At 41.2% G+C, this 15664-nt stretch overlaps 1 protein-coding gene across 5 annotated transcripts in view; it reads left to right on the top strand.

Annotated features, from left to right (window-relative positions):
* The window catches only part of birc6 (baculoviral IAP repeat containing 6), a 116813-nt gene that overhangs the window by 64168 nt on the left and 36981 nt on the right, over nucleotides 1–15664 (top strand). For all 5 annotated transcript variants that reach the window (XM_084376538.1, XM_084376541.1, XM_084376540.1 and 2 more), the window contains exons 38-56: nucleotides 328–461; nucleotides 1091–1244; nucleotides 1344–1460; nucleotides 1650–1810; nucleotides 3133–3259; nucleotides 3426–3536; nucleotides 5098–5356; nucleotides 5484–6055; nucleotides 6524–6699; nucleotides 6809–6905; nucleotides 7764–7958; nucleotides 8080–8280; nucleotides 8463–8742; nucleotides 8828–9084; nucleotides 10000–10108; nucleotides 10561–10797; nucleotides 11280–12135; nucleotides 12423–12566; nucleotides 15182–15311. In XM_084376538.1, the coding sequence (XP_084232664.1) occupies nucleotides 328–461; nucleotides 1091–1244; nucleotides 1344–1460; nucleotides 1650–1810; nucleotides 3133–3259; nucleotides 3426–3536; nucleotides 5098–5356; nucleotides 5484–6055; nucleotides 6524–6699; nucleotides 6809–6905; nucleotides 7764–7958; nucleotides 8080–8280; nucleotides 8463–8742; nucleotides 8828–9084; nucleotides 10000–10108; nucleotides 10561–10797; nucleotides 11280–12135; nucleotides 12423–12566; nucleotides 15182–15311 (4317 nt within the window). The remainder of the gene's footprint in view (nucleotides 1–327; nucleotides 462–1090; nucleotides 1245–1343; nucleotides 1461–1649; nucleotides 1811–3132; nucleotides 3260–3425; nucleotides 3537–5097; nucleotides 5357–5483; nucleotides 6056–6523; nucleotides 6700–6808; nucleotides 6906–7763; nucleotides 7959–8079; nucleotides 8281–8462; nucleotides 8743–8827; nucleotides 9085–9999; nucleotides 10109–10560; nucleotides 10798–11279; nucleotides 12136–12422; nucleotides 12567–15181; nucleotides 15312–15664) is intronic.

Here is a 15664-nt window from a genome sequence, read left to right as displayed (position 1 = left end):
GCTTCATTTTGGGTAATTGGTCTTTGAAATAGTATGAAATAGTAGTATCATTATGGCTTTAGATTTATTCAAGAATTTCCTTTGGGATTAATAATTATCATTAATTATTATTAAGTTACATCCAAGAAATATGTTTGGTTATTACTGGTTTTGATCATTACTGTGTCTTTGTTCTTGACTCTGTCTCCAGTATAGGAGTACAGGAGCTAATAGCTATAAAATTGGTGTTAAAATTGCCAGTAACTTGCTTAAGAAATAGTTTCTCTTGCTTATGTGTTTTCTTAGTGTGCTTGCTTGGCATATTAAAGCTGTTTTATTTATCCAAAGGTGCTCCACCTCTGTCATCCTTGGAAAAAGATAAAGACATAGACTTTGACTTGCTACAAGACCTGATGGATGTTGATATTGATCCTTTAGATATTGATTTGGAAAAAGATCCACTCGCTGCCAAAGTGTTTAAGGTATGTTGATTATGACAACCTATTATGACCTTTTATTATGTCCCTTTACTCATTCATTACTTCATACTGGCTTGTTTATTGATGCAATGACTATGTAGTCAAATGACTTTTTTCTCCCTAACAACAACTCTAATAATGTGTTGTGCAGCATCCACCTGAACTAGCACACTGTTGTATATGCCTGAATTGTTTTGTTAATGTAACTAAAAGGACTCAAACAATAAATAAATACGGTTAATTAGTTTTATCTGTTTAATATCATTATCTCAAATGTATTAATTGGTCACAATTAGTGGATGAACATTTTTTTTCTCTTGTTTTAACTCAATGGTTGGTTGTGAATGATTGTTATATATGAACAAGGAGCTTTACCATTATGTTAATCTGCAAAGTTGAACTACTTGCAAGCTGACTAATTTGTGAGGTAATTAAACTGAAGGATTGCAGAACAATAAGCTTGTTATAAATTATTTTGAATCTGATTTAGTCAACAAGTGTAGTTTAAAACTTTTTCCTTGGCACTTTGGTATTTGAAAGCGAATGTAGATATTGATCTGTTAACAGTAGAATGAATGTAATACTTTAAGCTGTCATGTTTCTCAATCTGTCCTTCTCATATCTGTTCTCAGCCTATAAGCAGCACTTGGTATGACTACTGGGGTGCTGACTATGGCACGTATGGGTACAACCCATACATTGGAGGGGTTGGTATTCCAGTGGCTAAACCTCCAGTTGCTGCTGAGAAGCCTGGGTCACAGGGTCTGTCGGTCTCTGTGTCACAGGGTGAGTAGAAGCTGTATTTTGGGGCTGGTCTTAAGGTCTCTAAATACACTTTTTGATGTCTCTCCATCTAACTTGATCTTTTGCCTCTTTGTTTTGCAGCACTGGATGCACGGCTGGAAGTTGGCCTTGAGCAGCAGGCTGAACTGATGCTCAAAATGATGGCAACTTTACAGGCTGACTCCATTCTACAAGCCCTCACTTCAAGCTCATCCACAGGTAACCACACAACACCAAAGAAAGCAAGACATGGAGATTTAAATACCAGCTGCTTGTCAATAATTGATGTTGAGTGCTCAACAACCACCAGAAAGAATATTCCTTTCAATGTATTTGTGCCTGTTATTGTTTGAATGGGCAGATTATGTCTATCATGCAGGTAAGACTTGCTTTTTGTCTGGCTTTCAGTGAGCCAGGCCTCCAATGGGACTGATGACTCTCTGCTGAGGGCTCTCCATGGAGGGGGCTCTCCTCCAGGCAGTGGCCTGATGGTCCAGCCCTCATCCATCCCCATGCTGAGTGCTTGCTTCAACAAGCTCTTCTCTATGCTGCAGGTCCATCACGTACAGGTTAGCACAGTGCTGCATTGGCTTCTAATGTGTAAACCTGTGCATAACACTAAGCTTCATGTAAAGGACATTAGTAATTAACTTCTTTCGTAAAGCCTTTGTAGTAAAAGACAGTAAGTTCAAAAAGTCTGATACCAGTAGTGGTGCAACGATACAGTTTGATACGTAACTCGTACGTGCGTGAGTTGCAAAAAAAGCTACAATATTACTATCCAAAATTGTCTTTATATGGTTATTAGCATCAACAAAAAGCGTTTTACATTTCTGGTGTATTGTATTACGTCAAATAAATAAACTTCTATAAAAATAAAAACACTCAAACGTGAAAAGTGCCTCTTGGCCTTGACTTCTAATATAATAAAAAGAAAAACAATTTAAAAAGTAAAAGTGCACTTTTGTCTTGACAGCTCACAGCTGGTAGCCCATATATAATCTGAGATTAACAGGCGATGGCGACATGAAATAGAGATAGATAGATATTCTGAACTTGCTGGACATTTTTCAAAGATTCAACTTTTCACTCAAACTGTTGATATTATCATTTGTAATGAAAAAAAAAACAACCCCATTATATTTCATTTGAAACAAATGCAAAATCAAAGTTTTTTGACTAGTGAACTTTTGGGCCTTACTGTGTGTCTATGAGACCCCTTATAACCTCCTATAAGTGAAAAATAAATGACACTGAAATAAAAAGTATAATGTCAAAAAAGAATTTTCACCTGCAAATCAACATAACCACATCAGTCTGTGTTGTCATTAACTGCTTCAGCAATCATCCTCAGTGATAGCCATGGCCGTCCCTTTATCCATCCCTTTCTTATGAAGGCAATACCCCATGAAAAACTTGAGGGAATTTCAAGCTCCCTACTCAACACTTCATATGATAATTACGACAAAATTTTAGATAAATGTCTTCTAGGATAAAAAAATGAAGTGATGACATCTTAAATCCAAAAGGTCAAAGGTCAACTTCACTGTGACATCAGTATGCTGCAAGAAATGTTCTGGCCATTATTCAATGCCAGGAAAGCTCAGGAAAGGCAACTTGACTGGTGCAAGGCGGTATTATGATTATTTAATCAATTAATAACTGGAATTGGTGATTAATTAATTTCATCATGCCACAAAAAAGACCCATTGAGGTCACAGAAACACAGTACATTAATGTTATGTGCGTCCACAGCCTTCATCATAATAACAAATTTCATTGGAGATTCTTAAGACTAAATACCTTCCACATTTATTACCTTGTAAACTCAACTCTGTGGCATTTGTAACAGAGAACAAAGTGAATTAAAAAAATGTTTCTTTTGTCTCAGCTGGAGTCCCTGCTGCAGCTGTGGTTAACACTCAGTCTCAACATATGTTCTGGAGGCAGCGAAGAGAGCGGATCAGACATCTTCATGTTTAACGCCAGTCGAGTGCCCACCATCCCACTCAACCAAGGTAAGGACTCCACTATACTGTCTCTCCTTCTCAACTCCTCTGAGAGTTGTAGAAGCTGAGTCTGTTTCATGCAGATATACACTGGCTTTTTTTTTTTTTATTTGATGAATTTGATTAAATTATATATCTTCACACACATGTTTTGTGTTTGTTTGTGTGTGTCTAGCATCCATCAGCAGTTTTCTTACAGTGCTGGCGTGGTACCCCAGCACCTCCCTGAGAACATGGTGCCTGGTGCTACACTCTCTCACCCTGATGACGAACATGCCAGCCTGCGGTCAGTCCACTCCACTCTTACCTAAACAAAACTGTCATAGAAACAAAGAAATATTGATTTTACATTTATTAAAATCATTGACACTAATCACTTAAAATCAGCAGGGAGAAGTGTGTGGAAACCAGCTGTTTACACTCTCTAAAGCAATTAGATACAAATATACGTACACATATTAGTAGAATACACAAAATAGTGTCTATCTGTCTCTGTCTCTCTCAAAACCGTGACATGTTCTGTCAGCTCCATTTCAGTGCTTTGGACAGCGGCACACACACACGCACACACACACACACATGCACACACACACACACACACACACACACACACACACACACACACACACACACACACACACACACACAGCCTAATCAAATATGCCAAAATATTTAGTCACCAAATAGCATTAAACCACATGCCACCATAGATCATTTGACCTTCAAAACGTACTGCTTCAGGTGTCACTGCATGTCTGACCGCTTTCTCTCTCTCTCTCTCTCTCTCTCTCTCTCTCTCACTCTCTTTTTTGAATCGTTTAAAATGCAACCAAAATAGGCAAACAAGCGAGTAACGAGTATTCACGAGTAACTTCAATGGGAAATTAAAGAAGGAAGTAGACAAAGTATTTAAAATGTGTAGTGTTTTACTGTTAACTCCAACTAAATGCATCCATTTAAGTAATATATTTATATTTATAATTATATATGTTTTCAGTACCACGTCTCACATGAAGCAAGGTTGTGATTTATTAAACTATCTCTTTGAAATGGCTGGTTTATCTGTTCAAGACAATATAACGTGATGTGAAATCAGGAACGTTCATTTAGGCATAAGTTTGCTCTTCTGAAGATTATTAGGTCAAGTGGAAAATGGGTCGCGATGGTTTGTCATTTTTAAAAGGTGTATCCCCAGAAAAAGTTAACATAGATCTACAGGAACAAAAGGTATAGAGCAAAGAAAAAATGTATGTAATGCAAAGAAATAGAAATGCATTTAATGTATTTATGAAATTTATGAAATGTCACTGATATTACCCCAGATTTACCAGATTCACACTTTTCTGAATGTAGATTTACTTATTGGTTGTTTGAAATTTAGGATTTAATTGAATTTTGTATGTAAAGCATCCTTGATTGAAACATCAGGTTGAATTGATGAACAAATGCCCCTTTCTCAAAAATGAAATACCATGGGTCAAAATCATAGTATAGTAGTAACTTTTTCCAATAAAGGACAACTTAAATTGATATTTTGGACACATTTTGAATCTCTGCAAAGTGATTTTCAATTCATGTACTGAAATAGTTGGAAATCAACGTTTGGACGTCTATCTACAAACCTACAACTTGAAAATAGTCAGCAGTATACAACACAACCAAATGTGTAAGGAGAAAGTCAAAGGATCTGATTACTGTACAAAGTCTCTGTACAAGATTATACCATTATAGTCAGTTATTGACTTACATTTTTATATTATATGTTTTTCCCTAATAATATTGTAATTAACAGTTATCAATTGCCTGGTGTTCAATGATTTATATGAAACCGGTCCTTGAACTTCCAGCCTCCAGCAATGGAATCAGCTCTCAGGAAAGCACAGCACAGCAGATGGTATCTGATCCTACCCTGGTTCATGTTCTGGTGCGTTTCCTGTCTGGCACCAGCACCAATGCAACAAGCCAGCACAGCTCTCAGGTGGGACCCACTGCCACCCAGGCAATGCATGAGTTTTTGAGTCGCCTGCAGGTCCACCTTTCATCCAGCTGTCCTCAGATGTTCAGCGAGTTCCTGCTCAAACTCATGCACATTCTGTCTACTGAGAGGTATGTCAGGAAATGTGTTTTCAATCAATAATGCATGCATGTTACACCATAATCAGAAATCATGAATTTAGTCATAAAATGAGAATTTGTGGTCTTTGGGACCTAATGGTTTGTTCTAACCCTTTAGGGGTCCATTCCAGTCAGGCCAAGGTCCCCTGGATGCCCAGGTGAAGCTTCTAGAGTTTACTCTAGAGCAAAACTTTGAGGTGGTGTCTGTGGCCACCATCTCCTCTGTCATCGAGTCTATCACGTTCTTGGTTCACCACTACATCACCTGCTCCGACAAACTGGTTTCCCGCAGTGGCTCGGACAGCTCTGTTGGAGCTCGGGCCTGTTTTGGTGGCCTGTTTGCCAACATTATCCGGCCAGGGGATGCAAAGGCTGTCTGTGGAGAGACAACACGCGACCAGCTGATGTTTGATCTCCTCAAGCTAGTCAACGTGCTGGTGCAGCTGCCTCTGTCTGGGGACAGAGAGTTCAGTGGACGACTGCAGCCGGCCGGCAGCGGAGCAGCTGATAGCAGTGTGTCAGACGAGGAGAAGGTCTGTGGCAGCAAAGAAAGTGTGGCTGGTGGATATGTGTCCAGTCAGGGTCCCCCTGCAGGTGTGGCAGACCTGGTGCTAGCCAATCAGCAAATTATGAGCCAGATCTTATCAGCACTTGGCCAGTGCAACAGCAGTGCCATGGCCATGATCATAGGTAAGATTCCAAGATTTTTTTTTGTTGTTTGTTTTTTTATGATCAGACTTAAAGAAACAATTGAGCATATTGTGTTACCATTACATTAAAATGTCATGCGTTGTTTCTCACATCGGTTGTCATGACACCATTGAATATTGTTCTCGACCTCAACTAGAGTGGTGCAGTTTGGACTTGTCATTGAGATGTCATTAAGTGTCGTAAGGCCAGCTTGATGACGGGGAATAAGGGCCAAGTGATTGGTAGTGGTAGTGTGTGGTTAGCAGGGGGACTGAAACTAAGATTTGTTATACAATCTTGTGTTGCATAATTTTAATGATGCAGTGATTTTAACTGCAGGAAAACAAACAAGTTTTTCAGTCAATGGGTTCCTTGATTATGAGTAAGCAGATAATAGATGAAAAGAGTGCAGCGTCTTTCAGCTCATTGTTCTACTGCTGCCAGCTGACACTTCTCTCTGTTCCTCAGGAGCCAGTGGTCTCCACCTGACCAAACATGAGAACTTTCATGGCGGTCTGGACGCCATCTCAGTGGGAGACGGCCTCTTTACCATCCTCACCACTCTCAGCAAGAGGGCCACCTCAGTCCAGGTCATGCTGCAGCCCATCCTCACATATATGGCCTGTGGCTACATGGGCAGACAGGTGAGCATCAGACTGTGGTGTCCTGGCATTGATATTAAAATATGTCTTGAACAAATATAGCACATGCCAAAACTTTCACATATGTGTATTTTATTTTTGCATTTTGTAGGGGTCTCTGTCCACCTGTCAGCTTTCTGAGCCTCTTCTGTGGTTTATCCTGCGTGTGTTGGACACCAGCGAGGCTCTCAAGGCCTTCCATGACATGGGTGGGTATATATCCAGCACTGAATTTATGCTCTTTGCCCAACTTTACCTACCCCAACCTTCAGACTAAAAGTGCCTTCAGAGTGTGCAAAAACAATAATAGTGTTTTGTTTATTCCATGTGATGCTGTACAAGATGGTTCTAATAACAGCTTGTTCTCAATCTGTCAGATTGTAGGATATCAATTTTAGGCACTCCAGATTGTGCCATAAATGATGGTCCATCATAGCATTACAATCGAAAACAGAAAATGATATATTAGTGCAGAGGCATAGATGTAAAACACTAGATACAACATTGCGCCATACCTCATGGGATAATCATCAACCATCTTATCTGGATAATGTTCACAATCGCGGCCTATGGGCAGCAGCTTTTGCTGATGACAGTACGGCACATAATTACAAAAAGGACAAAAGAGAGCAGGGAGGCTGGCATACTTTTCCTTATACATTGTTTGCTCTCTTGGAGCTATTATAATTAAAACTATTCCAGAATCAATGTTTTTTCTTCTTTCTAGATGGGCACAGTTGTCACTCTTGGATCAACAACCAAAGATTTCACCACATATCTCACATAGTTGTCAACTTTCATGTCTGACAGCACAGAATTGCAATGTGTTGAGGTCTTAAGTTTTACTCTTGGAATATTTTGCTTTGGATTAATCTTGGGACTGTTCCTTACTCAAGTCAAGTCAAGACCCCATTTGCAAATAAGGCATTGCACAAAGTTTTTTATTCAAGTTCAAGTTTTTAAATAGTTTTATAGAAATTTAGACACTTACTTAGGTACGCATGGATTCTAGCAGTTTTTGGAAAATTTGATACAACCGGTAACCATGACTTGTTGTTTTTTACCAGGTGGTGTGCAATTGATCTGCAACAACATGGTGACCAGCACCCGGGCCATTGTGAACACAGCCCGCAGCATGGTGTCCACTATCATGAAGTTCTTAGATTCAGGCCCTGGAAAGGCAGCAGATGGCAACCTGAAAGCCAGAGTGATGACCTCAGAGCCAGACAACGCTGAAGGACTCCACAACTTTGCTCCTTTAGGTGCAGTCATTTACTTTGGACTCTGTTACGTCCTGCGGGACAATATTTTCTAAGTGATGAAATGTTCATCCTTATATCAACTCCTTTTATATTCTAAATGATAAATTTTTTCCCATCACAGGCACCATCACATCCAGCAGCCCCACAGCGCAGCCAGCAGAGGTTCTTCTTCAAGCCACACCGCCCCACCGCCGGGCTCGCTCAGCAGCCTGGTCCTACATCTTCCTGCCAGAGGAGGCCTGGTGTGATCTCACTATCCACCTCCCTGCTGCTGTGCTGTTAAAAGAGCTCCACATCCAGCCCCACCTCGCCTCTTTAGCCAGTGAGTAGCACCCAATTTAATGATGAAAGTAAAATAAAAATACTATAATTTTTCTATAAATGTTTGGGAAAGTGTATCTCCATCACATTTTTTTGCTGGCAACAAAATCTTTATCATCTCACTTGGATGAAAATTCAGCTGGCATGTATGTTTTGCTGTGTCCCCTTGCTCCTACAAACCAGCCTGCCCATCCTCGATCTCGGTGGAGATCAGCGCTGACGGGGTCAACATGTTGCCGCTCTCCACACCAGTCATCACAAGCGGCCTGACGTACATTAGGATCCAGTTGGTGAAGGCAGAGGTTGCATCTGCTGTTTGCCTGAGGCTGCACCGGCCTCGTGATGCCAGCACCCTGGGTCTGTCTCAGATCAAACTCTTGGGGCTGACGGCATTTGGTAACACCTCCTCTGCAACCGTCAATAACCCCTTCCTGCCTTCTGAGGACCAGGTCTCTAAAACCAGGTACTACTAATTGATCCTAGATTGAGAGTATGTCCATTTATATTAGATGTCGGTGGTGTTTACCCTTTTCCTTGTTCCCCTACAGCATCGGTTGGCTGCGTCTTCTCCACCATTGCCTGACCCATGTCAGTGATCTGGAGGCCATGATGGCCAGTGCTGCTGCACCCACCGCTAATCTGCTGCAGACCTGCGCAGCACTGCTAATGTCACCTTACTGTGGCATGCACTCGCCAAACATTGAAGCTGTGTTGGTCAAGATCGGCTTGCAGTCCACTCGCATAGGACTCAAACTCATTGACATTCTGCTGAGGAACTGTGCTGCCTCTGGCACCGACCCTGCCAGTGAGTCATACACAGCTGTAGTGCTGCAGAGTGTTAATCAGAGGCAGCAGATCTACAGGACCCTTAAAAGCTTAAAACAGTCTTAAAACACTCAGACTAAATAAGATTGTTAAACTCTGAAATACTTTTTACAGATGTCGTTTGACTGATGTCATTTGGTAATAGATATATAGTAAATAGGGACACAGTTTGATTAATCTATTTAATTACATTCGGTAAGCACATTGTTAGTTGGTTTTGCAGGGGGATTACACAAAAACTACAGAACAGGTTTCCATGACACTTGATTGGAGGATGGGTCTCGACCCAGAATAGAAAATATAACTTTTGGTGCAGATCCGAATAAGGGGACAGATCCAGGAATTTTTTCTTGCTTATATTTTCATTAATTTGATCTGGAAAATAGGCATGGATCTTGGGGGAAAAAAGAAGACAAAAAAAAGGTGGCTGGTAAAGTGTGATAAAAAAGTGGACTGTTGGGCCTTGGTGGAGGAATTGCACTCTACTGAGTGCCATTCTAGTTGACACTGTAAACAAGATGTACTTGAAGTACCCAGTGCCCATCAGGTCAGCTGAACGTGCAGAAGTGAGAATAGAACTTTTAAAAAAAGAAGAGATGACTACAGGATGAATATTAACATGGGTTTGAATCAAGCCTTTCTTTCAAGGAAAATATAACTATGATTATTTCCCCAGTTCTTTCTAAATTTCTTAATAAATTACATTCAGTAGTCACACCTCTGACCAAACCTTAACCCGGGTCTCAACAAAATTTTAAGTTTCTGCTTGTAGGTTTGTTTCCGCTTTGTTTCCTAAAGTAGTCGACAGGGTATCAAAAACAATTTGAGAAAACTTGTGAACTATTGATGATATAGCATGATATCCTTATTTCAGTCTATGCATCTATCTTTGTAGATTTGAACAGTCCTCTGCTGTTTGGACGACTTAACGGCCTCTCCTCAGACTCCACCATTGACATTCTGTACCAGCTGGGCACCACACAGGACTCTGGAACCAAAGATAGGTACATGAACATCCCATGATTATCTTGACTCAAACTGTCATTAAGCTCCTTGTCACTACCCGAGGCTACACAATGTGAGTGGTGCATCTGCAAGTACATCTGCTATGTTGGACAGCTAGTTATGGGAATACGGCTTGGACGAACCACATACAGAACTGAAGTAAAAGCGGAAAAGTTGATAAGTGAGTTTATGATGATATATGATTACATTTGCAGTGGGACATAAAACGCCACTCACACGGGTTCCAAGTTCCACTCCCCTCAATATGAATTAAACCAATGAGAAACAGTCTGTCAAGGTAATTTAGACAGACTGACAAACTGAGAATAAAAAGTGTTCTTATACTCTCCTTGTCATTTTTTGCTGACATATGGTTGTGTTTGCTGCATAAATCATATGATTGTTTTTTTTTTATTCTAATCAAAGCTTGTTATCAAATTTAACCCTCCAGGATCCAGGCTCTACTTCAGTGGGTCCATGACTCTTCACGTGTGGCGGCCCACAAGATGAGCGGCCCTGGGGGATATGCTGGCTCCAGTGCTGGCTCTTCCTCTGCTTCATCCAGGGAGTATGGCCTCCTCATGCCTTCCCCATCCCACCTCCACTGTGTGGCAGCCATCCTATGGCACAGCTACGAGCTGCCTGTTGACTACGACCTGCCTGCACTGCTCAACAGAGAGCTCTTTGAGTCAGTCAAAATCTTTTCCTAGATTGTTAAGACAACAAATACATACTTACAAGCATGCATGTCAATTAGCCCAGCTTTTGCTTGGATGACCAATATCATTCCCTGCCTGCTTACAGACTGGTAGTAAGAATAGCCTTTAATATGAAGCCTTTTTCAAGGTACTTCAAGACTGTGGTAACATTAATAATGCTAGAAGTTTTTTTCCTGGTATATATAATGGTGTAATATATGAACACAGAGGCACACACAAGCAAAACCAATCTGTATTTCCACAAGTTCTTTTTTAAGGAAAAAGGGAGTACATGTAGTGGGATACATTTCCCATATTCTGCCATACTTATTACACATAGTTGTTTTAAATTAAGAACTACTTGTTGAATTGTGAATGCAAATATTTTGATTTTGCAACCCTTTGAGGATGAACAACATAGATTTATGATGGATAATTGATTTAATTCATTTTCATTGATTTTTCCTGCTAGGCTGCTGTACAACTGGTCTATGTCGTTGCCATGCAACATTGTGCTGAAGAAAGCTGTGGACAGTCTGCTGTGCTCCATGTGTCACATCCACCCCAGCTACTTCTCCCTGCTCATGTCCTGGATGGGGATCATCCCAGTGCCCAGTACCAGTCATTCTGAAGCCCAGCACCACCACCTCGCCATGACTGACGATGGCAAAAAACAGCACGACGCCAACTCCAATGCAGCAGGACTTACTGACGATTCCAAGCATGCCAGACCCCCCATCAATCTGTCAGAGTCCCAGTTAACCACACTGGCAACTGCTTCCCAGTCTCCAGGAGCCATAGAGCAACTGCTGGACTCAGGCTTACCCTCGCTGTTGGTTCGCAGCCTTGCCCAGTTCTGTGTTGGTCTCTTGGCCAGTGCCGACCTGCCTCTGCCTGCCGCTCAAGCTGAGAGACGTCATCACCATCACCACTACCACTCATCCTCGTCATTCTTGCATAGTCGGCCGCCTCTGGCTGCAGAGTTGGCTGCTCCGGTGCTGCGCTTCCTGACTGAAGTAGGCAACAGTCATGCCATGAAAGACTGGTTAGGAGGACCAGAGGTCAATCCGCTGTGGACAGCACTGCTCTTCCTGTTGTGCCATTCAAGTTCCAGTGCCAGCGCAGGCTGTCAGCCTCTGGGCTCTAGATCTACAGCAGGTCCCACTCCATCCCAGCCTCAGGCTCCTGGGTCACGCTTCTCCCTGGCATCTCCTGGGCAGGCAGGAGGACTGACCACCCAGCAGAGGACAGCTCTGGAAAACGCCACTGTGGCCTTCTTTCTTCAGTGTATCTCCTGCCACCCAAACAACCAGCGGCTCATGGCACAGGTCAGCTCTTCCATTCCACTGTGTTGGGAAAATGGCAAAGTCTAAAGCTTTCACTTTCTCTGAGACACTAGGAATTGATTTCTGACATCTCAGAAATAAAATTTATGTTGTACTAAGTCGCATAGTATGTGACTATTTTAATTGACACTACTACTCATATTTTGAAAATGTGTAAGATATTTTTTTAAAGATGTATCAATGGTCGTGGCATCAATGACAAACTCTTTTGATTTGGATATATTCACTGGTTTCTATATTGATTTGAAGACTCTATATTCTGGCTGCAGGTCCTCTGCGAGCTCTTCCAGTCAGCACCCCAGCGAGGCAACGTGCCGGTCTCTGGAAACATCTCAGGCTTCATTAGACGACTTTTTCTGCAGCTCATGTTGGAGGATGAGAAGGTCACAGTATTCCTACAGTCTCCCTGTCCGGTGAGTAACTTCCTCTGTTGCTGAATATCTGCTCTCTCTCTGTTCCTGCTGGGAGAGAAAATTAAGTGGTGATGGCCCTTCTGTCTTATTTTCTTTTCCTTTACAAGCCATTTTCCTGAGTTGCATCAAATTAATAACAGTAAGTCACTTTTTACCTGAACAAAGAATCTATCATTTTAAAAAAATCATACTTTTTTGCAACCAAACTTTGGCCTGTGTAGTATTAATGTAGTTCTATCACATCTAGAAGTTATTTGGTCCTGCATTAAAAGGTTGAGTGCCACAGATCTAGCTTAATATAGCTTTAGAGCTAGGGTTATTTTGGCTGTAGATTTAAAAAAAGAAAAGAAAGATGTTATATTACTCCATCGTTTATAACTTTTAGAATTTAGCAAGTTTTTCGCACTTTTCAGTGGCTCTACTATTAAATTGATCGGTAGTAGTAATGTTTCATGTGGGATCATCCCAGACTTGCTGTATTGGTTTCCATACAAAAGCCCAAAAGCCATTACAAGCTGTAACTTGTAATGAAAACAGGCTCAGACAGGGTGAAAACCTCGAAGTCAAGACAGTACAAATATCTACCAATGAAAAAAAATCAGCAAGAGAACTCTATTGTGAAGTATGCAAACAGCACTAGTATCGTCTGCTGCATTACACAGAGATACCCAGAGAACAATCTACTGCTCAATGTCAGCAAAACCAAGGAGCTGATTGTTCATTTTAGAAAAAAGGAGGCAAAGACACACACCGCTGTGTACATCAGTGGAGCTAAGTCGGAGCAGGTGAACAGTTTTAGGTTTCTCAGAACTCACCTCTCAGAGAACCTGTCATGGTCACATTTTCCACCCTGGTAAAAAAACGTTTTTTAAAAAGGCACAGAAAAGGCTCTCCTTCCTAAGAAAACTTAATATGATTCTGGTAAAATTTTACAGGGGAGCAATAGAAAGCATCCTGACTGGAAACATCACACACTGGCATGGTTCAGCCCAGGACAGGAAGGTTCTGGAGTGGGTGATTAAAACCACCCAGAACATCATTGGCACCCATTTACAGAGCATCACTGATATGGGTGAAGTGAGATGTCTGCACAGAGCCCAAAGATACTTAAAGACAAAGTATCCACTGCCGTACTACCAGACAACAGAGCAGCTTCATTCGTCAGACTGTGAGACTCTCTTTTTATGGGGGGGATGTAGCATTTAAAAGACTTGTAAACCGTAGCATTTTATAAAGTTACTTTGTGCCTGTAATATAACATCTTTGAATTTTTTATATGTATGCAATGAATATGAACACTTTAACATATAAACGTTTCAAGAAAATTAAAACAATCCTTCATGGGAAAATCTACAGTCAGATTAAAGCAAAAGGTTTGGATCAATTTTTGAAATTGAATTTCTGAAAATGCCATATTCTTTGTTCTGGTAAAAAAAAAAGACTTTGATTGCTGTAACCATTCAGCAACAACAATTTAAATGATTATGCTGCCAAGTTTCCTTAAGGTCTCCTGGATGTTCAGGACAAATTTCATCCCAATCTTGCCGGGCCTGCAGCCTCCATTTGATCTGTGTGCCATAGGCAGTCAAAAGAGGTGTTAAGTCATTAAAGGAGTTTTGAATGACTGACACAGTGGTGAGATGTCCCATCCATCTCTGTTACAGAAGGCGTTTAAGATGCACACCTTTATAGTGCATAGCAATTGTGGGCTTCCTGTACAAATTACTGTAGAATTTGTACCAGGCATTACACACATGAAAAGTCCACTACAGCTGTCTCTGCTGACATTGCGTGTACTACCACTAAGTGTAGCTAATGGATAAGACGGTGTATCTCACCACCTTTTTTCTCTTGCAGTAGTTTCTGGACACCCCCACGTTTCCCATCAAACACCTGACTTAGAATCTTTGATGTGTCCAGTCCAGCTTTATTTAGTTTTGCCAACACAGTGTCTGTTAGGGTCTGTGCATCACCTTTATCAGCTGTTGCTACGGTTAGCAGGGTCTGTAACCTAATTTACAAATCTAATAGCAATCAATATATTTTTCCACACCCAGTGGGGTCACAGGTTCCATCTACTTTCAAAGTATAATAGGAGTCACCTATTTCCTTTCATTTTGAATGTTGTGACAGGTATAAGGGGTGTTGCGAGGGATTGTTTTCACAACATCAGTCAATTCAGGGTCCTTTTTAATAGTACAGTCCACTCAGGAGAGGAAAGCCCACTCCGCCGTTCTGACATGTTATCAAAAGCCTCTATTTTCTCTCAAAAAGGCAGGTGGTTTTCTGACAAATGCACACTAACAGACCCAACAAACATACACACACGCACATCAAGTGGTTTTTCTTGCTTTGTGGGGACTTTTACTGACACACACACACACACACACACACACACACACACACACACACACACACATGAACTGGCTCTGTCTTTTTGGGGACTTTTACTTATGATTCTTATAATTCTTCTGTATGTTTTTTGGTGGGTTTAATCACCCGCACCATTGCCAGTTACGTCAGTGCATGCTCCCGGGGCTCTCCAAAAATGTTCTACTATTTTTATAAAACGGTAATACAGAACTGTTCTTGAACTGTCCTTTTGTTCTTTTCAGTTATACAAAGGGCGCATCAATGCCACCAGCCACATGATCCAGCATCCCATGTATGGAGCAGGCCACAAGTACCGCACCCTCCATCTGCCCATCTCCACCACATTGGCTGAAGTCCTGGACCGTGTGTCAGGTATGTTTCAGTACAAAAAACTTGAACCCTCCATAAGAATCAGCTGCCAAACACAACATGACATAACAAGAGTTGGATTAGTTCTCCTAGCAGTGTGAATATGTACTGTAAACCTTACAGCTAATAGAAAAATCTGCTTCTTGTGCAACACACCTTGTAGGAAGGAACAATAATTCTATCAGCAGCAGAGTCATGTCATACTCACATCTCTGTTGTAACAAAAGGCGTCATTCACCAATCATTTTTAATCTCCTCTATTTTTCCATTTTTTGACATAATGTCAATGACATCTATGTACTTTATTGCAGAGATGTCTCCTGAATATAGCATGCTAGCCTCAGCCTGTCCTGTTT

This window comes from Pagrus pagrus (assembly GCF_965226575.1).
Source record: "Pagrus pagrus genome assembly, chromosome: 15".
NCBI classification, from domain to species: Eukaryota; Metazoa; Chordata; class Actinopteri; order Spariformes; family Sparidae; genus Pagrus; species Pagrus pagrus.
This window is presented reverse-complemented; position numbering and strand designations above follow the sequence as displayed.